We start from the raw sequence: 25362 nt of genomic DNA, 5'->3' as shown, positions 1-25362 counted from the left end.
GGGGGGATAGGGATTCCAAGTGACCCTTCCCTGAATTTTTGTGTAAATCTTTTGGTGGTGGCAGCAATACCATCCAAGGACAAGGAAAGAAATTTGTGCCTTGGGGAAGTTTTAACTTAAGCTGGTAGAATATAAGCTTAGGGGGTCTTTCATGTGGGTCCCCACATCTGTAACCCAGAGTTCAGAGTGGGGGGGAACCCTGACAGAAGGCCAAGGACCAAGTTCTGTGCATTTTGCGGGAGAGAGGCAGAGGAGACTCCTTAAAACTTCCCTTCATTGGGTTGCCTACCAAATCTTAGAATAGCTAGGTAGTTGGGACACTGCCTATTGCGCTGCCCGGTAATGTCACATTTATTCCTTGTGTGTCCCACATTGCTATCTACCTGCTGTCTCTTGTCTTATATTTGTATTGTAAGCTCATTGGGACAAGACACTGTCTTTCTGTTCTGGGTTTGTACAGCACCTAGCTCAGGGAGGTCCTGGCCCATAACTGGGTCTCGGTGCTACAATAATGTACTAAGATATCCAAGAGAGACCAGTTCCAAGAAAGCCCAAGGAGAGCAGAGTGTCCAGTAGAAGGGAATTGCACTGAAACAGCAGAAGCATCAAGGAGAATAAGGATGGAGTATTGGGCCCAAATCTGGCCAGAAAGGAGTCATCAGTGGCCTGGGGGAGGGTAGTCTTGAGTGGAGCGGAGAGGGTGGAAGCCAGACTGGCGAGGAATTGGAGGAAAGGAAGTCAAGACAGTCGCTATAAATCTCTGTTAGATAAATTTAGAGGTGAAAGGTGAAGAGGCGGAACTTGCAGAAATAGACAGGGTCTCTTGGGGTACGTCTTCACTTACATCCGGGTCCGGATGTAAGCAATCGATTTTCTGAGTTCGATTTATCGCGTCTGGTTAAGACGCGATAAATCGATCCCGGATCGATCCCGGAAGTGCCCCGGATCGATCCCGGAAGTGCTCGCCTTCGACGCTGGTACTCCAGCTCGGCGAGCGGAGTACGCAGCATCGACGGGGGAGCCTTCCTGCCGCGTCTGGACCGCGGTAACTTCGGACTAAGGTACTTCGAATTCAGCTACGTTATTAACGTAGCTGAATTTGCGTACCTTAGTCCGAAGTGGGGGGGTTAGTGTAGACCAGCCCTTGGAAGCCTTGAGAGTCCAGTGTGGGCTGCTTAATTATAGACAAACTATTTAAAAAGGTTAAGTTCTCCTCAAACTGAAGTCAATAGGCTCATTCGCATTTACCCTGGTCTACCAGACAGCTACTCTAAATGTAACCTAATCTTGTGTGAGACAGCCAGCATGGCAGGATGAGTCAACTCCACATGGCCCTTGGCAGTGAGTGGATCAAAATCCTTTCCTGGTTCCTTTCTGTACATGTTCCATCTCAGCTGCTGTGCAAGCCAAGAGACATCGCTGACCTGCATTTCCTTTGTAGTGCCCAGCCAAGCAGCGTTTGATTGTGCCTGATGCTGCTGCTTGCAAACAGATAGAAAGATGAGTTGACTGAGAAAACTCTGGTCTATATAGTAAATTAATGCTATAGTTAATGTCTATAAAACATGACAGGTTGGCCATTATAAGGTAATCCTTTAAGGATGTTCCGCAACAGAACCGTAGCTTTGCTTGATATAAGCCAATGTATGGGAGTGACTATGCAAATGAGATGATGTAATGCTGATATGGGCGGGACAATCATTAATGTTTAGCCATCGTCGACATTCTGCAGCATTTTGCTGACATTCACTGTACATTACAGCAAGTCAGGAAATCAGGTCAACCTCCCTGGAAAAACATTCCAATAAAGCATTTTTGTTTGAAAACATTCAGTGGAACACTTGGGTTTTTTGATGAAAATTTGTGATCTGGAACAAACATTTCTGTTTAAAATTTTCAGTTTGTTTGGATTTTTGACTTTTTCCCTCCCTTTACGTCCATTTCCTGCCTGGAAAAGAAGAGAAAAAAGGGGGAAACCTCCACATTTTTATTGCTGTCTTCACATTCTCCAAGAAGCTGGACACTTTTGGCTTTAATCATGTGACGTACCTTGAAAAATTGTTTTCTTCCACCGTATATATGCCACGCCCACTTGAGCATTGCATCATCTCATTTGCATACTCAAGCCCCTTCTAGATACCTATAATTAGAGACCCTGACGAGGAAAGTCCTGCAGTAATGGGGAAAATACTAGCCCCCTAATGCTAATACATTGGTGTATAAATCCTGATTGCTGAATGATACATAACATCGTAATATGACAAGGGTAGTGCTTAGTGTTCAATTTAACTGGAAACCAATGGGCCAGCATTATATTCAATAGCCCTAAAATGAAGATGACACATTTATATCTGCTGTTACTGACCTTTTATCATTAATCACTGCATTCAATGCATCCGATAGGTCCTTAGAAGTCATTTCAAGTACATTCAGCGTCACTCCCGCACCCCGGGACTCTATCCGCTTAGCATTGTCCATCTGGTCTCCAAATAATGGCATCAGAACCATTGGCACTCCATTGCATATCCCCTCATAGATTCCATGTGAGCCTCCATGGGTGATAAAGGCACGGGCTTTGGGATGAGCTGTGAGGGCGAGGTAGACGTATTACTGTAGCAGACTGCTTGCTCAGACATTACTGGTTAATTCTTTAAGCTGCAGCAGGCACACTATTAGATGTGCTTTCGGTACAACGGCATCGGTGGTTATAAATATAGAACACGACAACACTGGAGTGCAGGTCACATGGGAATTGCTCCTGGACAATCTTCAGGATTTTATCAGTGATGGAGTGGACCTTAAAGGTCTCAGAGGTTCTGCTAGGTTTGGATAATCTTTGCAAAGCTTTTAATCATCTGTAAAACTTTTGAGATCTTGGAGTGAAATCCTGGCCCCACTAAAAACAATGAAAGTTTTGCCATTGACTTCTGTGAGGTCAGGATTTTACCCTTATCCTTCAACTTTAGCTAATCTTTCCATTCTCAGTCAGATCTTTCCTTTCCCTAGATTCCTATCTCTTCCCACAAGCCTGTCATCCTTATTTCTCCCCTCAATCTCTAACAAACTTTGGTAATTTCCCCTTTCTTCTCCCCAGTTCTCAGACCTCTCATGGGACTCCCCATAAGCTCTGACATCAAGCAGACCCCTCCCCATTCTGGATCCTGTTGAGAGGTCTGCAGTCTCTCTCTTGGACCCAGTGCATTATCTGGTTTGAATTTGGCAGGTCTTGGTGATTCACCTGTCAGCCATGTTCTAGCAGAGACTGTGGACATCTGGGTAAGTCCAAGAGAACACGGGAGCTGCATCAACTAGGACACTGGTTCCAGTGACACTGTGGGATTTAATGAGATCACCAGGGAGAAGAGTGTATTTGAGGTGAGGAAGGGGGTGATTTCCCTAACTAAGGTCTGGGAATGGCTCCGACATAAGGGTGAGTTCTTATTTTTACAGAACCAATAAGTGCATCCCTAGAAAAGATCTAATACAGGAGTTCTCAATCTTTTTCTGAGCCTCCCCCCCCCCCCCCCCCCGAACAGGGCCCAGGGGGGAAAGGGACTCGGGGCTCCGGGTCGGGGGTGGGACTTCTATTTTAGGGTGGGGGCAGGAGCTGGCAGGGCTTGGGCCAGCTCTGCACAGCAGGGTCCATGGAGGCAGCACCACCTCCACCCCCGACTCACCTCAGCAGGCCACCCAGCCTATCTGGGTTGTGTGTGTGGTGGGGGTTCAGCTGAAAAAGTTTGAAAACTGCTCAGGGGGCAGGCAGGGGGCAGCTAGTGGCCGTGTGTAGGCAGGGTGTAGCTCAGGGTGCTGGGAGGGGGGTAGCTAGGGGCTGTGTATAGGCAGGGGTTAGCTCAGGGTGCAGGAAGGGGGTAGGTAAGGGCTGTGTGCGGGGGTAGGCAGAGGGATAGCTCAGGGTGCAGGGAAGGGGTAGCCAGGGCTGTGTGTGCGGCCAGAGGGGTAGCTCAGGCTGCAGGCAGGTGGTAGCTAGGGGCTGTGTATAGGCAGGGGGTAGCTCAGGGTGCAGGGAGGGGGGTAGCTAGGGGTTGTGTGTAGGCAAGGGGTAGCTCAGGGTGCAGGGAGGGGGTAGCTAGGGGCTGTGTTCGGGCACGGGGGGTAGCTCAGGCTGCAGGGAGGAGGTAGCTAGTGGCTGTGTGTGGGCAGTGGGGTAGCTCAGGGTGCAGGCAGGGGGTAGCTAGGGGTTGTGTGCAGGCAGGGAGGTAGCTAATGGTGCAGATGGGGTTACTAGGGGCTGTATGGGTATAGGGGGTAGCTCAGGATGTAGGTGGGGGGTAGCTAGGGGCTGTGTGTGGATGGGGGATAGCTCAGGGTACAGGCAGGGGGTAGCTAGGGACTGTGTGCTAGGAGGACTCCCCTGTGGTCGCTGCTCCCCAAGGGCTCTGTCAGCCACAGAGTGGGGTCACCTTACCTGGGCTCTTATCTGCTGCATGAGCTGAGGACAGCCACAACCCTGGGCACCAGCAGCAGCAGCAGATGGGGGAATGCCGTGGCTGCCTGCTCCATGACATCAGCCAGAGCAGCAGCTGCCCACAGTGCCTGACTCCAGCTGCCCACGTCCGACCTGGCCAGGGGATGGGACCTCGGGGGCGAGAAGAGGGGGGATGGAGCTGTCCCCTGGAGTGCCCCGCTCTGGCACTGCAGTGGGGGGATAGGCAGCCAGTGCTTGGGATTTCAGTCGCGGGGTCCCACAGCCCCGCTGAAAGGGCTCATGAACCCCTAGGGGACATGGACCCCCGGTTGAGAACCACTGATCTAATAAACTCTGTGTACAGCAGTTATCATGTGAATTTCATAATCTAGCAGACAAAGGTATAACAAGAGGTAATGGCTGGAAGATGAAGCTAGTCAAATTTAGAATAGAAATAAGGCACACATTTTTAGCAGTGAGGATAATTAACCAGTGGAACCTAACGCTGTGTGCAGACGACCTGTGCCTGCTGAGAGTGGGGGGGCAGAGTGAAGGCAGCCAGCTTCAGCAGTGTTACTGAGCATGCTCAGTCCGTGTGCTCAAGCCAAGCCGCAAATGTGGGGGGGCATATGATCCTGCGTGCCCCCCCACGCATCGCCTCTGTTGTAGGGGATTCTACGTCACTGGCAATTTTAAAATCAAGACTGGAGGTTTTTCTAAAACATTTGCTGTGGTTTCAAACAGGAATTAATCCAAGGAAGTCCTATGTTATACAGGAGGTCAGACTAGTTGATTACAATGGTCCCTTATTCATAGACTTTAAGGACAGAAAGGACCATCATGATCATCTAGTCCAGGCCTGCACAACATGTGGCCCGGGGGCCGCATGCGGCCCATGTTGGCTCACTGTGCGGCCCGCGGGGGGTGAGTAGGCAAGCCGCGGGTGAGGGAGGGGGGCTGAGGAGGCAAGCGAGCCGGCAGTGGGGAGGGGGCAGGTGAGCCAGCGGCGGGGGAGGGGAGCTGAGAAGGTGAGTGGTGAGTCGGTGGTTGACCTGTTCTACTGATCTGGTCTGGCTCCCAGCCCCTCTCCAAGGGTTGCAGCTGTCTGGAGGTGCCTGCCTTCCACGTCTTCCTCATTCACACCTCATTCATTCAACAGGGCAATTGATTAAAAAGTGGGGGGGAAGATCTTATTCTACTTCTAGCAAAAAGACAGTTTTCTTTTACCTTAATTATACTACCTTAGGGGCCCGCTATAACACATTACCAAGGTTCAATACCGCTGTTTCGGTGGGGCGGTGCTGGGGGGGGATTGTTTTGGGGGGGCTGGGAGGTGCTGGGGGGGGTTTCGGCAGCGCTGGAGGTGTTGTTTCCACGAGGCGGGCGGCGCTGGGGGTGTGTGTTGTGTTTCAGGGGGGCTGGGTGGCGCTGGGGGGGGGTGTTCGGCAGGGCCGGGGTGTTTCGGCCCTCAGCTGTTTTCTTTGGAGTAATATGGCCCTCGCCGCTTTACGAGTTGTGCAGGCCTGGTCTAACTGATGGCCATATTTGAGGTCCAGAAGGAATTTCTCCCCAGATCAGATTGGCAGGGAACCTAAGATTTTTTTGCCTTCCTCTGTAGCATGGGGCAAAACTTTAAACTAGAGTTAATGATGGATTCTCTGTAATTTGAATTCTTTACATAATGATTTGAGGACTTCAGTAACTCAGCCAGAAGTTATGGGTGTGTTACAGGAGAGGCCGGGTGAGATTCCGTGGCCTGTGATGTGAAGGAGGTCAAACTAGATCAGGCCTGCACAACTCGTAAAGCGGCGAGGGCCATATTACTCCAAAGAAAACAGCTGAGGGCCAAAACACCCCGGCCCTGCCGAACACCCCCCCCCCCCAGCGCCTCCCAGCCCCCCCAAAACAATCCCCCCCCAGCACCGCCCTCCGAAACAGCGGTATTGAACCTTGGTAATGTGTTATAGCGGGCCCCTAAGGTAGTATAATTAAGGTAAAAGAAAACTGTCTTTTTGCTAGAAGTAGAATAAGATCTTCCCCCCACTTTTTAATCAATTGCCCTGTTGAATGAATGAGGAGTGAATGAGGAAGACGTGGAAGGCAGGCACCTCCACACAGCTGCAACCCTTGGAGAGGGGCTGGGAGCCAGACCAGATCAGTAGAACAGGTCAACCACCGACTCACCACTCGCCTCCTCAGCTCCCCTCCCCCGCCGCTGGCTCACCTGCCCCCTCCCCACTGCTGGCTCGCTTGCCTCCTCAGCCCCCCTCCCTCACCCGCGGCTTGCCCACTCACCCCCCGCGGGCCGCACAGTGAGCCAACGTGGGCCACATGCGGCCCCCGGGCCACATGTTGTGCAGGCCTGAGTTAGACCCTGAGCACGTGGGCAAGACCCACCAGTCAGACACCTGGGAAAAAATTCTCTGTAGTAACTCAGAGTCCTCCCCTTCTAGTGTTCCATCACCGGCCGTTGGGGATATTTGCTAACAGCAGTCGCAGATGGGCCAAATGGCTTTTTAGGCAATCTTATCACACCATCCTCTCCATACACTTATCAAGATCAGTCTTGAAACCAGTTAGGTTTTTGTCTCTCCTGCTCCCTATGGAAGGCTGTTCCAGATTTTCACTTCTCGGATGGTTAGAAAATTTTGTCTAATTTCAAGCCCTAACTTTGTTGATGACCAGTTTATATCCATCTGTTCTTGTGCCAGCAGCATTAGTGCTTAACTTGAATAACTCCACACCCTCCGTGGTATTTATCCCTCTGATGTATTATAGAGAGGCCCTTCTGGCCTTGGAATCTACAAACCTATGGTATTTAGGACTATTCCCTTAGAGCATTATCAAATTAAAAGAAACCTACTTAATTGTTGCCTCTCCTGCCCAGACTTACCAAGTAGATCGTTCTGTGGCAGCCATTTGATTAGCTTTGTGTTGTTTGCAAGGTTGGGGGGTGTTTCTCCAGTGTACCTCCAAAGAACCTTTGGGAAATAATAAATGCAGCATTAATATTAAGCACTTGCCTCTTACAATTCTTCTGCTGTTGCTTCTTCCTGTAAACTGTGCTGTACAGCAGAGCAGATAAGCCCATGATGGACAAAATCTGTTTCGTCAAGGTTTGCGCTGAGCAGCGGAGATGGGGTTTTGTTTTGACATTAGAAGGGATGGAGCAGTTTTTGGTTATTGAAGCTATTTGTTGTGTTTAAGTGTTATACCACACATTTATAAGTAAAAAAAAATAAATCAAATAATACAGAATCGTAACCAGTGACTATATTCCAACACGTTATTCAACAGCTGTGCTAGAAAGATTCTTTTCCTCTTACTGTCTGAGGTATTGTTCCAAAGGCTTCAGCAATCTGCTTGGCTTTCTTCATGGGAATCTCAGAGACCATTGAGCCCAAGGAGAAGACCACAAAGCCGTGTTCCCCAGAGGCATTCACAATGCTTTCAAATTCCTGCAAATACAAAGAAACCTCCAGTCAATGCTTTTCATTCTAATCCATGTCACAGGGCCATAATTCTGGTGCTTTGCAATCAAAGGGATCTCATCTTGACTAGCCTGGAAAGGAAATAATGTTAAAAGGCCAAATAATTCAGTATGGGTCTGATCCTATAAACATGTATGCATGTGAAAAAACATATGCATGTGCTTGTCCTGTTGAATCCTATGGGACAGCTCCCAAGAGTAAAGATTTTGCATTCAAGTGTTTGCAGGATTGGGGCATAAATCAAGACTCTGTATGGAAATAATTAAAGGTGCAGTGTACTAAATAAATAAAATATATGAAAGTAAAGTAAAGGAAGATGCAATGCAAACCAAATAGATCGATTAAACCATGGTCATATATTTCCTGGCACCCAAAAGCAGCTACATGCATTGTTTTCTTTTGACACACCAGAGGTGACAGGAAATTCAGGCTTAGGTCTGATGTTTCTCTTTTCAGATCACACAGTTGTGGAAACATGGTTGGTGTTTTTAAAGCTTAATGATGTAAACAATGGCCTGAAAAAAGAGGCACCTTTAAATTCTTGACTTATCAGTTCTGTCTGGATCTTGAGAATATTGAAAATCCAGTAACTTTCTTTTCTTTTAAATTAAAAAAAAAATCTTTCACAGTTGCCTGCACATGGACAGGTGGAAGATTTTGAGACCCATACCACACAGAAAGGGCTAAATAGGAATTGGCAACTAACTGTGATGATATAAATAAGTGAAAAGCTAACTGAAAGGGCAAGTGAACCAATAAGGAATAAATGTCCTATTTCTTACCAATATGTTTTCCTTAAAGCCTGGGGAAGAGAGAATGCCAGAATATTAATTTAAATTCAGACCCCTTTCAAAAGTTTTCCAGGGGGCACTGATGAATCTTTAAACAACATGGGGTGTGAAAGGCAAACTTGTTAAATAAGCTCATACAACTGTAAGGCTCTTTGTGAGTCGTGCTGTTGACCAATTAATCCCTGGGTTCTAAGGGACCACCAGGATTGGCTGTCTTCATTCTTGTGTGACAGGTTTATTATACGTTTTGTTGACTGGTTAAACCACAGTGACCTTTGTTACAGACTGGATCCTGAACAGGAGGGCAAACGATTTGCTGATGTCAGCAGTCCGGACACTGGGACACAGGCAAACAATTTCAGTGCATGACTTGGCATAAGGGGCCCATCCAAAGCCACATTCTCTATAGCACGTATTTAGTGATCTTCTTAGACATTGCAAACTAAATTCAGTATAATCTCCAGAACTGTTGGAATCAGGCCCGGATACCCACACAAACAAGTGCACTTCTGTGCACAAATAGGCTGGCCAGTGATAGGCTGCTGAGATTCCTTCCTAAGCCCTGATCCAGCAGAACAGCTAAGAATGAATGCTGCTTCAGGCATGCGCATAATTTCATTGACTTCTCGGGGACGGCTTACGCTAAAGTTACTCCTATGTTTAAGTGCTTTGCTAGACCAGGATCTGTTTTCCTGCCAGCAAAGACCACTTTCGTCAGGGGACTTCCCCTCACAAGCAATGGTTCAGAAAAAGCTTTTTTTCTCAGTCCATCAGCAGGACTCAGCAATCAGTAGTTCAGGATGATTTGGCATTAGTGTTAGATACCTAAAGAATGCTGTTTATTGTGAATGCTGTCAGTTACACAGTGCTATAACTAACCACCACAATTTATTGGGCTACACATTTAAATGATGTTGATACATTTTCAGGGCTATATTCAGGTTCTTGTCTACTCTGTGCCATAATGGGACCAAATTTCACAGCAACGATCCCTAAATTCCAAGGCACCAACCTCTAAATTCTGCATCAATGTCATGAAACATCCTTCATTCTCATTCTGGTATCTACACTGCCTCCCCCCCCCCCCCCCCCCAGCACCCTCCCTGTTGATGTAACAATTTGTCTATGATTCCACTATTGCAGTAGCGGTCACTTTTATTTCTGCTGTTTTCTTTCAGTTTGTTGTCTATGATATTCTAACAACAATCTAGCCTTTTTAGGCTACTTTTAGCCTAGTCTCTTGTGTAAATGTGTTGATCTTCCTACATATTCTCAAACAACTTTAAATTCTATTGCCTTATTTTTCTGCTTCATGCCATTCTTCACACGCCAGAATAGACTGTGTGGATAGATTGTCAATATAATCCTGCATTCCTTGTGTACTCAAACTCCCCCCAGTTTCAAGGCCTATACAAAGTATGCTAGATTGGATCATTCATTAGCAAACACTGCAGTATCACATACCAAATTATGTTGTCATGAGAATGTAGTGAACTAAGGCCTTGTCTACACTTAAATATTGTGTATAGTTACAAGTTGCCCTGTCAATCTACTGAGTGAAGCACATTTTTTAACCATCTCATTCTTCGTCCCCCAACAGTATTCTGAGTTCCATGCCTGACTATACAACTACTTTATGTGCGGATGGTTCTTCATCTCTGAATGTCAGGTTGCTAGTCTGTCAAAATGAGGCTAGTACCCACCTACCTTGTATGAGTGCTGTCACTTTTTAATGTCTGTCCTACTCTTAGAAATACCTTCATGAAAGATACCACTCTAATGCAAAGTTTCAATATTATTTGGTACGCTGGGTGACCCCACAAGTCTCATGAAGAAATATATGAAATGAGAATATTCTAAACAGTAAAACTCTAGCCTTCCATGTCTGGTTTTGTGGACAACTGAGGATCTCTCATTATACAAGTGACTACGTATGACTCTGAGAGGAATAGATGTAACATGCTTTTCTAAGCCCTTCCATGCTGTCACTTCCTTACTTTTATTTTGTTTTAACCAATAGAAGCTTTATCTAATAGTGAGTGCTAGTAGGATAGTCCAGTTTTAATTGTAAAAAAAAAAGAACTAACCTGAGATAATGGTTTCTCCTGGCCACAGTTTATGCCTCCAATTAAAACCATGTTGGGCATCACAGGCCTCGGATACTCAAACACAAAGTCATATCTCAAAAGCCAAATAGATGCATGACTTAAAAGCTCTGGCACTGTCACATCTTGTTGAAGGAACTCCCTGATCAGTTCTTCGTGGGATGAATAAAGAAGGGAACAGCTCAAGAACTCTGATGAGCTGACTAAGACGTTCCACATACGCTGGGGAAATGTCATGTGGTCTGTATAGCTGGTGAAGAATTTGGGGATGTAAGAAGCAGGGTTTGGACACTGGGTGGCCTGGAATTCTAGCCCGCACGGAATTCCCCGTGAGAAGTAAACAGAAGGTAGGGACAAATATTCGGCTACTATTTGTCCACATAGAAACATAGGATCCATCAAGACAGCATCAAATGCACTTTCTTTGAGGTAGGTGATCAGCTCTTTGTTGGACAGAAGCTGTTTGCAGGAACTGAATAAGAGTGTCATAATATTTCCTATTCTTGCGAATGTTTTAGTGAACTTTTCCAGGAAAGGTTGAGGTGTAAATATTTGATGGCCCAGTCTTTTAAATTCTGCTTCCAAGTATTCCTTGGTGTATGGCACAGAGTATGTTTCCATTGTATAATGCTCTGATGGCTGTAGCTGAACACTTACTTCTGGCACAACTGCTACTATTTCATGTCCTCTCTGCCGAAGCTGCTGTACTACCGAATGCATGCTGAACCAGTGACTGCCATCTAGGGGAATCACCAAGAGCTTTTCCCCGTCAGAAAGGCTCCAGATGGGCAGAAAAAGTAGAAGCCAGGCAGGTAGGTGACAAACCCCTTGAAACAGAGAAGCCATCTCACTAGATAAAGAAGACTTGTGCTGCAGTCAGTCAGTCAGGTTTTAGATGCATGCTCAACTATTGCAGGCAACACAGGAATTGTTTTACTACTGGCCTTCCAACCCTTATTCCTTCAGTTCTTAAATTAATGTTTGGTTTCCAATGAACTGGATGTTTACAGGAGCATGAGTGAGGCAATTTTTAACTTTTAGCTGGTTAAAGGTCGGTTATGGAATCTGACTGGACAACAAAGGATCAGAAAAAACTGGAACAATGATGGGAAATGTTGGTTTCCTGGGTTTGTGCATAACTTCAACATTAAGATGCTGGTGTGGGATGTTTCATTCCAAGATCTACTAGAATTGAGAATGTAAGAGAATACTTTGCCAACAATTCATGAGGTTATTAACTTATGGTTAATTATGCATAGAACTGAGCACATAATTTATTTTTGTTTTTTGTTTCCAGGTGTTTTTTTACCCTTGTTTGTTTTAAATAAATCTAGCTAAATTTCAAAATGAAGCATTTTGAAATGAAAAATTGAAATGAAAAATTCAACTTTTTTTCTGAATTTCCCCCCCTTTTTTGTTTGTTTTGAAACTATTCGCAGATTTCAATCCAAATTCACCAAATTTCATTTGTCGGTGAATAAACTATTCATCCTAAAACTGTCACCCAACTCTAATTATCCACTCCCTGAGGTGACTGTGCAGTTCAATTGGACAACAGATGCACAAAGAAGCTGTACCGCTGCCCAAGGTGTTGTTTTTGTGCTTTCTGCTTCTGCTTTAAACAAAAAGATATTGAAAATCATTAAGATTGACTTGTTCACTGCTTGCTGTCTACCCCATGCTCTGTCATACTCAGCTCATGGTGGAGTATCTTGGCAATGATCCAACCAATGATAAGGGTGTTCTTTTGGCCCACAAATGCGGCTCACTTTGTTATCTGGTTATTAGTATCATCCTGACTGTTTGTATTACACTCCCTCTTACCGATTCTGTCATTAGGACACAGCTGTGACCCCCCTAGGGAGGAACTCCAGGATTTCAGTTTGAGAGTGGCGCATATTCTCATTATGGAGTGAACCTAGTCTCACCATAGTTATATTCCAGTGTTGATCATGACACACATCCCCAATCATTGCCCAAATGAAATACACTTTAAAATGTCACAAGTGTGAGCCTGTGCTCAGCTGGTTGCTTTTTCAGAAGTCTGAAACAAAATGAGTGTGCTTCAAAAATGAGGTATTTGTGTTTCCTAGAAATGATCTTCATTGCCTCTGGCTCCTATCTCAGAAATGGCTTATTAGGCTATGTCTACACTAGCACTTATTATGGCTGGAACAATCCCCTGGGGGCTATTTTTGCAGCCAAGGGTCAACAGAATGCAGCATGTTCCTCTTACATCCACGACATGTCCATAGCTCCAAGCAGGTGTCATAGAAACAGATATGCTGGTTTTGCAGCACTGGGGGAGTCACTAAATGCCCCTCAGGCAGCTTGAAGTCCCTACAGCCAGTCCCAATGTGGTAATTCCACATAACCTTTGCACAGATACCTAAAGCACCATATACTATGTTTAAAAACCCATAATGCAAATGTCACAAGCTAAGCAAATCCCAGAGGGGTCAGGGGGAGACCAAAAAACCCAAACTGTATTACGACAGAGATGATATTAGGCACCTGAAGCTGGGGGCGCAGAAGACTAGAACGCTGTAGTTATAAACAAAGAGTGGAAAGCCCAGGTATTCTGGGTTAAAGTTACTCTTTTAACTCATCCCATACAACCCTTTGCCTCTTCTGATATGAAGATACGGTGCAGGCAAACTGGACACTGTGACAATCAGTGCCACGGGGACCCAGCTGCTTCCTTGTAAGAGTCTTTTATCAAAATAACCCCACTCTTACTACGCCACCTGAAGCGCACAACTGGAATAGAATGTACAAAGCCCCACCCCAGAAGCTACATAAGATGGAGCAATGCACTGGGAGTAATAGGTTACAGCAAGTGTGTCAGAGAACCATTTTCAATCAAGGCCTCAAAGGACCTTTACTTCCATGCTGTAGAAATTGTCCTGAGGCAATAACAATTGATTTAAGGACACTGACTATCCCTTCTCACTCACGCCTCCACTTTGTCATTACTTGAGTCAATGCTTGTGAGGTCATCAAGACCTTGGCTCATATGTAATAAGTCATAAAAATTATGTTTTTCACTGGGACCCTGTCGGATCTCATGCAGGATAATAATCAAGCCTACAGAAAAACCCATTAAATAATCTTGTAATATTTTCAGCTTTTTAAAAATAACTTACAAACCTTGGATAATGGTTTCTTCTGTTCACAGTTGGTGCCTCCTATGAAGACCATGTTGGGCATCACTGGCCTGGAATACTCAAACACAAAGTCGTATCTCAGCAGCCAAATGGATGCTTTGCTGAACAGTTCCAGGATCGTTACCTCTCTCTGAAGAAACTCAGAAGCCAGGCTCTCATATTGTGAATATAACAGGTAACAAAGTAAATTCTCTGCAGCATTGACTAATAGGTTCTTCACGCGCTGGGTAACTGTCATATGGTCGGAATTGGATGTGAAAATCCTCGGGACATAAGAAAGAGGATTGGGACACTGAGTGGCTTTGAAGTCCAAGCCACATGGAAGTCCACGCATGAAGTACACGGAGGGAACTGAGAGATATTCAGCAATATTCAGATATTGGTCCACATGGCAACACAGGATCCATAAGGACAGCATCAAATTTGCTGTCCTCAAGGTATTTAATCAACTCTTTGTTATATAAGAAATGCCTGCAGGCAGATGAGAACATGGTTGTAAATTGTGATATGTTTTCAAAGACCCTGGTCATTTTCTCTGGAAACGGCAGGTCAACAAAAATGTTCTCTCCTATTGAATGGTAAAATTTATCCAACGATTCCTGTGTGTAAGGCACTCGATATGTTTTTACTGTGTAATAGTCTGATGTTCCCATGAGCAAGGTGACTTCTGGGATTATGACAACAACATTGTGCCCTCTTTTCCCAAGCATTTCCACTACCACATGCATGCTGAGCCAGTGACTCCCATCTTGAGGCACAACCAGCAGTTTCCCACCTTCAGCAAAACTCCACAAAGAGAGAAAAAGAGCCAGCCCAGTGGTTCCCTGCTTTCTTGACATGGCTGCCGTTGTGCTGCTAGGAATAAAAAACCCAACTTTCTCCCCAAGAAACCTTCCAAGCAGCATTTAAAGGCAGAAGTCTCTGGGATTGCAGCTGTGTCTCTGTGACCTTTAAGCCCAATTAATTCTCAACTCTAGAAACCCTTCTCAACAAATATTTTACGTAACACACAATGCTTTAAACTGTGATGAAAGGGGGGATGTTAAACAAGACTGGATAGATGTCAGCAGTGCCGCTGGAGTTTGTTACATGCAAACACAACACCTCCATCAGCATTTCATATTCTAAAATGAGTCAGCATTATTAACAAAGACTCTGGTGGAGAGGTCGCAGGATTTCATAGCAGGGTTGATGTGGGCCAGGGTTGGTTCAAAGACCTCAGGGTAAGTCTACACAGCAGTTAAACACCTACTAGCCTCATTCACCAGAAATAACCTTGAGGAAATTACACTCTTCCTCATCCGCAGCAAGACAGTGGTGACAGATACAACTAAGGCGGGATACAGACGAGAAGAACACACTTCTTGCGCCAATCCTGAATGCTGCTGCCCACATAGTCACTAGGTCTGAAAGGGGCAACATGGGAGGACATTTCCATGCTGGAATTTCGGAACCCCTTGAAAACCTGAGCCTGGAGGGTGTAGCACAGTGGGTTACAGCTTTTAAGGGAGTTAGAGCTAGATCCACAAAGGGTCTGAGCATTACAATGCCTCAATCCTAGGTGCTCAGTGGAATTCACAGCCCTGAGCTAGGTGCCCAGGCATTGTATGGGAAGTGTTAGAGACCAAAGAAAGGGATTCTCAGAAGCCAGCAAGCCGAGCTAAGAGCTACCTAGGCAGTCTACACTATGGACCTTACAGCAGCACAACTGTACCGCTACTGCTGTGCCGCTGTAAGATCCCCCATGTAGCTGCTCTCCTGCCTGTGGAATTAAACCACCCCCAAAGAGCTGCGTTAGCTATCTCAGCAGAATCATAGAATCATAGAATATCAGGGTTGGAAGGGACCTCAGGAGGTCATCTGGTCTAACCTCCTGCTCAAAGCAGGACCAACCGCAACTAAATCATCCCAGCCAGGGCTTTGTCAAGCCGGGCCTTAAAAACCTCTACGGCTGGAGATTCCACCACTTCCCTAGGTAAGAGAAGAGTATCCCCTGCCCACATAGCGCTAGCCACACCAGCACTTTTGTCAGTGAAATTTCTGTCGGTCGGGGTGTGTTTTTTACACCTCTGACCAACAAAATTTTACCAACAAAAGTGCTGGTGTGGACAAAGCCCTAAGCTAGCCGGAAATGCTGAGAAGAGGCATAAGCCCTACCAATCAAACTCAAGGCTGGGGCAAGGTGCCTTTCCACCTCTGAGGATTCACAACCATGAACCCTGTCCCAGAGCTAGCGCCTAACCCGGCCCATTCTCACAAAAAGCCACTGTGAGAGAGTGACTGACTCTGTGGCCCATGGAGAGGCCCTCATACCAGATTGGAAGAGTCAGATTCAAGATCCTGAACTAAGAAATCTGTAATTGTTTATACAAAGTGGAACAGCTCTAACAGGAGCGAGAGACACCTGAGAATACCCAATAGCCTGGCAGTCGGGGCACCTACCTAGAATGTGGTTAGACCTAGACCTGATTCACATTTCTGCACCAGAGAGGGTGGGGGATTCAAACCCAGGTCTCTCACATCCCAAGTAAGTGCCCTAACCATTGGTATAATGGGACTGGGACACACACCTGCCCACTCTTGCATTGGCTGTCTTTTGTGCAGGTTAAGCATATTCTGAGTACACTTACTGGATGGGCCCCGCAGGCAAGGTGGGGGTTGGGGGGGGGTGGATGCCTCATCTGAGAATCCTACTGGGGTTTAAGTATGAGCCACGGGCCGAATAGTTCAGTGGGATCAGGAGTTAGCACATGCCCACCAGTGGAGACTATTATTGTATCTACTTCAATCAGTGCACCTAATCAAACTGTGATTTGTGGACATGCTGATGTACCTCACTCACCCTGATATGATGATAAACTTCACACTGAGCACAGATTTCAAAGACATGACTTGGGAGAGATGCAGGAAATAAGTAATAAGTAACCAAGGCAAAAGTACCACGGCATGATTAGCTTATTGAAAGGATAATACGAGATATGATATGTAAACAATCTCTTTTGCTATGATTTGCTCTCTGCTTTTAAGATACCTTGTGCTAATAAGATCAAGAATCTTAGACTGTAGCTTGGATATCTTCTCACAGGTCACCCCACAGACAGCAAAAGCTCTCAGTGCCAAAGGAGCAGTGGTGAAGAAGGAAAGGGTCTTCAGACTTCACCTCCCTTGGGTTCTCAGCAAGGCTGACGAGAGGGAGGGGAAGCCGGTACAAATTACCGGGTCCCGGCGGTCCGGAAAGGGGCCCGGGGCTCGGCTTCCCCCCCTCTCGTCGGCCCTGTTTAGCTGGTCTGCCCTTGCTGGGGGGCCCCCAAAATTTTTTTCACCGGGGCCCGAACCCACTCTCGGCGGCCCTGGTTCTCAGTCAGCAAGGCCTGGGCTAAAGGAGCCTTCTCCCAGAAGGGGCCAAGCAGGACTGCATCTCTTGTGGTTACAGGGGAGAGATGCTGAAGGATCAGAAAGGCCCCGTACCTTTATGGAGGAGAAGGAAGCCATTGTGTTTTTGATCAGAACTCACTAAGGCCCAGACCCGTAAAGGGAGTTAAGCACCTAAAGACCCTTGAGGATCTGGGTCTAGGACTCTGGTTGTCTCTCTTTGAACTCTAAGCCCTATTGACATTCAAGTTAAGTTTTTATTTTGAGAGACAACGTGGGTGAGGTAATATCTTTTATTGGACCAGCTTCTGTTGGAGAGAGAGACAAGCTTTCAAGCTACACAGAGCACTCCAATATCCTGGGACCAACACGGCTCCAACACTGCAAACATACTTAGAAAGATTCATATAGTTAACATATGTTCTAAACTAGGAAAAAACCGAGAATGGTAAGCAATGATTAACTGATAACAGGAGTGTCAGTGGAGTTTAAGTAATATATTAACAAACCACCTCCAGTCATTTCACTTGGGTACAATGATTCAGCACAACTAGCAGAATCTTTACACAACAGAGGCTGCTGAAGTTCATAGAAGGGACAAAGTGGGTCAGAGTTGTTTGAAGAAGCTCACACCAGCAGTTGCCTGCATTACACCTAGCTCAAGCCTGTACTACTTCCGTGTATGGGGAAAGCCATTTCCCTAGTTTCTACATAGAAATTTCATTTACTCTCTGTATGTCTCCCTGAAGCCTCAACTGTCTGCTGACTCAGTGGTTGAGAGCTCTTTTTTTTGTTGAGAATATCACCAGGTGGAATCATCACAGGGTTCTGTGGTGTTACCTTCTAATTTTTAAGTTCTCAGCCATTTTTTGGCTATTTTTACACACACGATTTTGAAAGTGATGCAAGTGTGCCAGCATGGGCTTTCAGCTCCTAGTAGTTGCAATCTGACATCCCCTGTAGGGCACTTCCAGATACACTTCTAAGTGCAACATTGACATGCGTTCTGCACTGTCCTCTGCCCAGGGAGCAGGTGGGATGAGCCCCCTCCCCCCCCCCCCCCCCCCATAGCAGCATGGCTCATGAGAGAGCCATGCTGCCAGGATGAAGTGCTACATAGAATCATAGAATATCAGGGTTGGAAGGGACCTCAGGAGGTCATCTAGTCCAACCCCCTGCTCAAAGCAGGACCAATCCCCAGACAGATTTTTGCCCCAGATCCCTAAATGGCCCCCTCAAGGATTGAACTCACAGAGCATCATGAAGGGGACTCACCTATTTAACATCTCAACACAGGAAACTTGTAATTAGTCTCAGTCTAATAGAGCCCGGTGGTTTTGGCCAAAGTGAAATAACACAAAAAACAACCTCTCCTACAAAATAAAACTAAAAACTCCCCCTGCAATGGGGACTCCTGCAGCTCTTTTGCCACAGGGGGTGGGGCCTGTTCTCTGCTCCAGGAGCTGGGACCTGACTTCTCATCATGACAGAAGGGTGGCCGGGCCGAACCAGAGTGGCGCTGTAACCCCATGCATCAGGCTGGAGTGCCCAGAACAGGGAGCCAGGCCCCATGGGACAGGTGCCACTGCTGTGGGGTGAGGGCAGGACGGGCTTACTCTGATTCCTCCACCCAGAGGTTTTCCACTCCCACCCGCCCCATACGTCCGGCCAGGGTCAGAACCCAGCCCTCCCCCCGCCCCCCGGGCCTCCCATGATAACACAAAATAAAATGAAATGCCCAAAAAACACGATGACAAATTATAAAAAATAAAAAGAATTTCCTGGGTCTCTGACACTAGCTGCATGGATTTCATTTTGAAAAATGGCTAGTGATTTAGATGCCTTAATTTTGAAGTGGCTAACTTGAGCCCTCTTAAAAAGGCCTGGTTGTCAGCACTTTCTGAAAATCAGGCCTCTTTGAGGTGTCACAAATTGGGCATCCAAAAATGGAGGTCCCCAAAGTAAGTTGCTTTTGAAAAATATAGGCCATGTGTTTTTCTCTAAACAGCATAAAGCGTACATTAATAGATGTAATGCAGAAAACATACCTGAGTAATTTGTAATGATTCCAGCAACATTTTGATCTAAAAAGAAATTACCTGAGATTTTTTTTTTCTTCTGACCACAATTGATGCCTCCAATGAAGACTATGTTCATAGAATCATAGAATATCAGGGTTGGAAGGGACCTCAGGAGGTCATCTAGTCCAACCCCCTGCTCAAAGCAAAATGTTGGGGCATCACCAACCTGGGATACTCAAACACAAAATCACATCTCATCAGCCAAACAGAGGACTGACTTAAAAGCTCTAGGACAGTCAAATCTCTTTGAAGAAACTCAGACACTAGACTGTCAAACTGAGAATACATAAGCTTGCAAATCAAGGACTCCAGTGACCTAAATAATAAGTTTATCACATGCTGGGTAAACGACATATGGTCTGTGTAGGAAATAAAAAATTGGGGGATATAAGAAGGAGAGTCTGGACACTGAGTAGCCTTATCCAAACTACAGGGAATTCCACGCAAAAAGTTGACAGAAGGGATGGAAAGATATTCAGCAACTATTGATCCACAAGGTAACACAGGATCTGTAAAGATGTCATCAAAATGAACCTCCTCAATGTATTTCACCAATTCTTTGTTTAGCAAAAAGTGCTTACAGATGGTGAACATCATAGTACTAAAGTTGGTGAACCTTTCATGTGCTGTGAAAACTCTCTTCAGAATAGGTCCATCATCAAAAATATGATAACCAAAGGACTGGAAGTAGACATCCAAATCTTCCTGTGTGTGGGGCACTGGGTATGTTTTCACTGTGTAATAAGGGGATGTTCTCATGAGTAAATTGGCTTCTGACACAAAAACTACTATTTCATGTCCCTTCAGGCTGAGTTTCTCTAGCACCTGACTCATGATTTCCGTCCATAGGCATCACCAATAGCTTTCCACCTTCAGCAAGACTGCAGAAGGCCAGAAAAAGAAGTAACCTAGAAACAACTGGACACCGCGACTGGGAGGAAGGAGCCATGTTCTTAGTAGTGGGGGGGGGGGGGGAAACTTCCATCACACAGGTACTGAACACTGATTTATACAAGAGAACTCTGGTCACCAAAGCTTACTCCTTGCAAAGTAAATGTTTACCTAGGTTCAGACAAAGATCAGATTAACTAGGAGTTTGGCATCATAAAAATTAAGCAATGCTAACAGCTTCTGCAAAGGTAGAACTACTAAATTATTTTGGTGGAATGCTACCACAGGACTTGCTATTTGGTCCTAAGAAATAAATTTAAAATAATAAGTGTTCGCACAAAGTAGAAAAAGAGGATTGGGAACATTACTGGTGGCAGGGTGGGGAGGGAAGAGGGGAAGATTTATAGATACAGAGAACATAGAAGTTGCAGAGGATTCTTGTTGTCGTTTCTTTTCTTGACACTCTGACATCTGTGAGTAGGATCCTCTTCGTTCCAGCAGCGAGTAAGGGCTTTATGCTTATGAAACTTATACTAGCAAACAGCAGATGTGAAAGAGGGAGCTGCCAGAGTCCATGGACAACATGCTAACGGAAATGCCAGCACCTTTCTCCAGCATGTGTGTGCTGCCCAGGGGACCAGTCTCTGTCATCTTTTGTGTCTACCTCTAGCTAGTAGGTTTAGTTTTTTTTGGCCAGTAACTGGTGTCCTCCTGGACATTTTCAAAGTGAAGTTATTGGACCAGATCCTCTCCAGGTGTAAACTGACTTCAGCAGAGCTACACTGATTTATGGCAGCTCAGGATCTCGTCCTTGTTTGTAAAAATAACAGGAGTACTTGTGGCACCTTAGAGACTAACAAATTTATTAGAGCATAAGCTTTCGTGGGCTACAACCCACTTCTTCGGATGCATATAGAGTGAACCATATATTGAGGAGATATATATACACACACATACAGAGAGCATGAACAGGTGGGAGTTGTCTTACCAACTCTGAGAGGCCAATTAAGTAAGAGAGAGAAAAAAAAGAAAAAAAAACACTTTTGAAGTGATAATCAAGATGGCTCAGTACAGACAGTTTGATAAGAAGTAAGTGTGAAAATACTTACAAGGGGAGATAGATTCAATGTTTGTAATACTTGTTTGTGATACCAGCTAATATTAAGGTGTCTTAGTTGAAATGAGAACCAGCAGTGCTTAGTGCTTAAAAGGAAAGGTGGTTTGAATCACTCTATAATCACTTATTTAAAAGTACATTTAAGAAGAAAGAAAAATAGCTGCTGAAAAGCTATGGAAGTGTGTAATGAAGTGAAAGCAAAATCACTTTCTTCTTAACAAGATGCTTAATCCTTGCCAAACTGAAATCGTTGGTATAATAATCCTATCTAGGATACAAAATTTCTAGTGAATTCAGGATCCTACCATGAGTACAACAAAAATAAAAGCTTTACCAACCTGAGATAATTCCTTCTGAGCGCAGTTGATGCCTCCGATTATAACAATGTTAGGCATCAGTGGTCTGGGATAGTCAATCACAAAGTCAAATCTCATCAGCCAAACAGATCCATGACTTAAAAGCTCAGTCACTGTTATCTCTCTCTGAAGAAATTCAGAGGCCAGTTTTGTATATGGCGCGTAAACAAAATCACAAAGGAGAATCTCCGATAAGCTGAATAACAGATTCTTCACACGCTGTGGAAATGTCATGTGGTCTGTATTGGTTGTCAATAGCCTTGGGACATAAGAAGGTGGGTTTGGACACTGAATAGCCTTATAGTCTAAACCACATGGAATTCCACGCAAGAAAAACACAGAGGGGATAGAAAGATACTCAGCTATGATCTGTCCACAGGGCATCATGGGATCTGTAAAGACAGCATCAAATTTGCTCCCTTCTAGATATCGGATCAACTCTTTGTTGTACAGTAAATGTGTACAAGTGGATAAAAACAGAGTGGAGGTGTTCTTCAGCCTTTCACGTAATCGAACAAATCTTTCCAGAAAAGGTCGTTCCTCAAAAACCTCTTCAGTAAAAGCCAGAAAATGTCCCTCCAGCTCTGCCTTTGTGAAAGGTACCGGATACGTTTTCATGACATAATTCTCGGATGCTTTTACATGTACGTTTATTTCAGGGGCAACAATGACTATCTCATGCCCTTTGTGCCTCAGCTCGTCCAGCACGGCACGCATGCTGAGCCAGTGACTTCCATCCATCGGCACCACAAGCAGCCTCCCACCATCAGCAAAGCTCAACAAGGCCAGGAAAACAAGCAGCGCTGCACTGATCTGGGGGCTAGAGTGAAACCCAGGAGCCATCTCTGCAGCAGTGCGGTGGGTACTACAGAAACTAGCAAATTGCCAGTCAGACTCCATTTAGTAACCCCTGACAACTCTATCTTCTGACCTTTATTCCTACGTGCTATTCAAGTCAATGTTTAATTGCATAATGTATGTACATAACGAGATCAAACACAAAGGTCTGAAACCTGATCTGCACTTTGGCAGTAACAGCTTCATGATAAACTTGATTAACCGAGGCCTTTTTCAACTGAAGTTACTCTCTGACTCTTGTCACGCTAACCTCTGAGTTAAATCACGACCCTGGGGTGCATAACCTCTACACAGTTGCACAAACCATCTCTGCACTGGCCAGATGAACGGGTGCATAGTTAATTTGGTAGGTAAGGGGGATGGTGCAGAAGAGAGGGATGAAGGAATCAGCTGTTGCTTTGGATAGGATTTTCAAAAGCAGTCAGCATGGGCTGACAATGGTAAAACTTCCCCCTGGCTTCACTGGAGATGGAGTTAGGCCAGCGCTGAGTGGCTAGGAAAATCTCCCCCTATATATTCAAGAGCTGTAGCACTTATTCACAGGAATTCCTCAGGCTGCAAGCAGCTCCCTCTAGAACTTAGCTTTCTCTCTCCCCGATGATGGGCCTCCCGAAGGCCTCTGTAACAACCTGCCCCGCTGCTCCTGAGAGGTGGAGAGAAAAGGTAGGGAAGGAGTGAGTTTCCATCTGTCCATGAGAGGAGTTGCAAGGTATGGGTGTCTGATACTCTGCGGTTGGCCTCTGATCCCCAGAGGGAGGGGTTCTTAATGGACCCGTTTGCTGCACCTCAGCTTAGGGCTCTCTTTCAGAGCCCTCAATCAGGGACACTGCATTGTACTGCATAGGCTATTCCATCCCCCTGGCTAGAGGCTCAAACTCAGACTAGACTTTGTACAAACACATATACAAACATGGGGCTAGGAATCAAAATGGTCTCTTACTTATGGCAAGGAAGCGAACTAAACACTGAACATGGCCTGGTCACCTCTTCTGACACAGAAGATGAATGCAGCAGTTTAAAACAAGAATTTGCATTTACTCTTCCGGAACAAAGCAGTGAGACCTCTGTGGTTATTCCCCACTATCAGCGCTACAATGCAGATCCCAAAGCTGCAGAATCAGACACACAGCTGTTGTAGTGACTAGTAATAAGACTCTCAGAATCCGAGTATAAGGCATTTTTCATTTCCATTTTTCTTGACTGAGGTTAGTTCCTTAGGTCAAATATTGGAGATTATTGAAATCTATTGTTTTAAAAATAACAGATGCAGTAAGTGTGTTTTTGAGATACAAGGAGACTTAGAGCTGTGTGTAATCAGCATGTTGATGACACCATAATGCACCCCACCCCACTATTTCCCCAAGCAGCCTCACATATTGAACTGAAGGGCCAATGGAAAGGACCACTGCAGTGTCACCTAGGAGAGAGCCTCTTGAACAGATGAACCCAACACTACACTCTGGTCCTCTCATCGGAAGAAGAATGATGCTACTCAACTGGAATTCTATATACCACAACCTTGTCAACAATATATCATGGTCAAAAGTATCCAAGGCAGATGGCAGATCTGAAAGAATTGGCATAAATACTGGGGCTTTGTCCATCACCAAGAGGAAATGATTGGTCAATGTAGCCTGTGCAATACATGTGCCTATTCCAGTCTAAAACCAGAATGAAAGGAGCTCCGAAAAGCTGAGCACTCCAGAGAATGCTTGAGCTGTCTCAAAATGACTTTCTCAATACTATCCCCCCCACCCCACCCCCTGCCTACAAAAATGTGTATAAGTGAATAAAACCAAAACGGAGAAAAGAAAAACTCAGAATGGATGGAAAGATACTCAGCTATTACTTGTCTACAGCATAAGCAGGGGACCATAAAGGCAGCATAACATTTACTCCTGTAAAGGTATTTCATTGTTTTTGCTGTGCACTAATATGTACAAGTGGATAAAAGCAGAGCAGAGGGGGGTTCTTCATTCTTTCATATGTTCTAACAAAGCTTTCTAAAAAAGGTTGTTCCTCAAAAACCCCTGAGTCAGTGAGTGATATTGTCCAACCAGCTCTTCCTTTATGAAAGGCACCGGAAACTTTTTCATGGTAATATTCTCTGATGCTTTTATGTGCATATTTATTTCAGGTGCAACAATGACTACTTCATGTTCTTTCTTCCTCCATGCTTGTTGAGACTGCACAACTCTGCAAGGAGGCCAGGAACAGAAGAAGCACTTCAGCAGCTGTGCAACAAGATTTAAACATTTCTCCATAAATATCCCTCATGTACAACAAAGTCAAGTTTTATACCTAATCCCATGCCCTTTGGTACAACTCCTGCCTGCTCACTGTATATCCTGTTACAATTTCCAGTCAGTATGTAAGCTTATAACATGCCCACATTTGACAATAAACCAAAGTTGGAGGAACATGTGATCGGGTAGCTGGCCCGTGCGGCCAGGTACCCAGCCTACCTGTGACAGGCTCTGCTAAGGAGAATGAGCCAACCTAGATCCACCTGTGAGTTATTTACCTAGGTGACTGGGTGGCCATTCATTAGTTAAGGAACACGTGGGTCAATAAAGGCTATGAGGGCTCCATCAGAAAGCCCCAGAACAGAGGAAGCTCCTGGTGGGGAGCGACATCTCAGGGGAGCTACTGGCAGTGGTGTCTCCCTGCAGAGCACAGGCCCAGAGAGAGAGTGCTCCCAGGCAAG

The 25362-nt window shown here is 45.4% G+C and overlaps 2 protein-coding genes across 2 annotated transcripts in view; both read right to left on the bottom strand.

Annotated features, from left to right (window-relative positions):
* The window catches only part of LOC135885346 (UDP-glucuronosyltransferase 1-6-like), a 51076-nt gene that overhangs the window by 2424 nt on the left and 23290 nt on the right, over nt 1-25362 (bottom strand). The window contains exons 4-6 of the mRNA XM_065413018.1: nt 7753-7884; nt 7320-7407; nt 2366-2585 (exon numbers count right to left, since the gene is read on the bottom strand). Of these exons, the coding sequence (XP_065269090.1) occupies nt 2366-2585; nt 7320-7407; nt 7753-7884 (440 nt within the window). The remainder of the gene's footprint in view (nt 1-2365; nt 2586-7319; nt 7408-7752; nt 7885-25362) is intronic.
* Nucleotides 21735-23515, bottom strand: LOC135885743 (UDP-glucuronosyltransferase 1A1-like). The gene is made up of 2 exons (XM_065413649.1): nt 23496-23515; nt 21735-22617 (listed from the first exon to the last, which is right to left on the bottom strand). Exon 2 carries the CDS (start codon nt 22536-22538, stop codon nt 21735-21737), a length of 804 nt encoding a protein of 267 aa, XP_065269721.1. The 5' UTR covers nt 22539-22617; nt 23496-23515.

The sequence above is a fragment of the Emys orbicularis genome, chromosome 11 (genome assembly GCF_028017835.1).
Source record: "Emys orbicularis isolate rEmyOrb1 chromosome 11, rEmyOrb1.hap1, whole genome shotgun sequence".
Taxonomy (NCBI): domain Eukaryota; kingdom Metazoa; phylum Chordata; order Testudines; family Emydidae; genus Emys; species Emys orbicularis.
This window is presented reverse-complemented; position numbering and strand designations above follow the sequence as displayed.

What these genes read in the sequence shown, in the direction of transcription:
- LOC135885743 (XM_065413649.1), bottom strand. Translation starts at nt 22,538, where the DNA reads ATGGATGGAAGTCACTGGCTCAGCATGCGTGCCGTGCTGGACGAGCTG.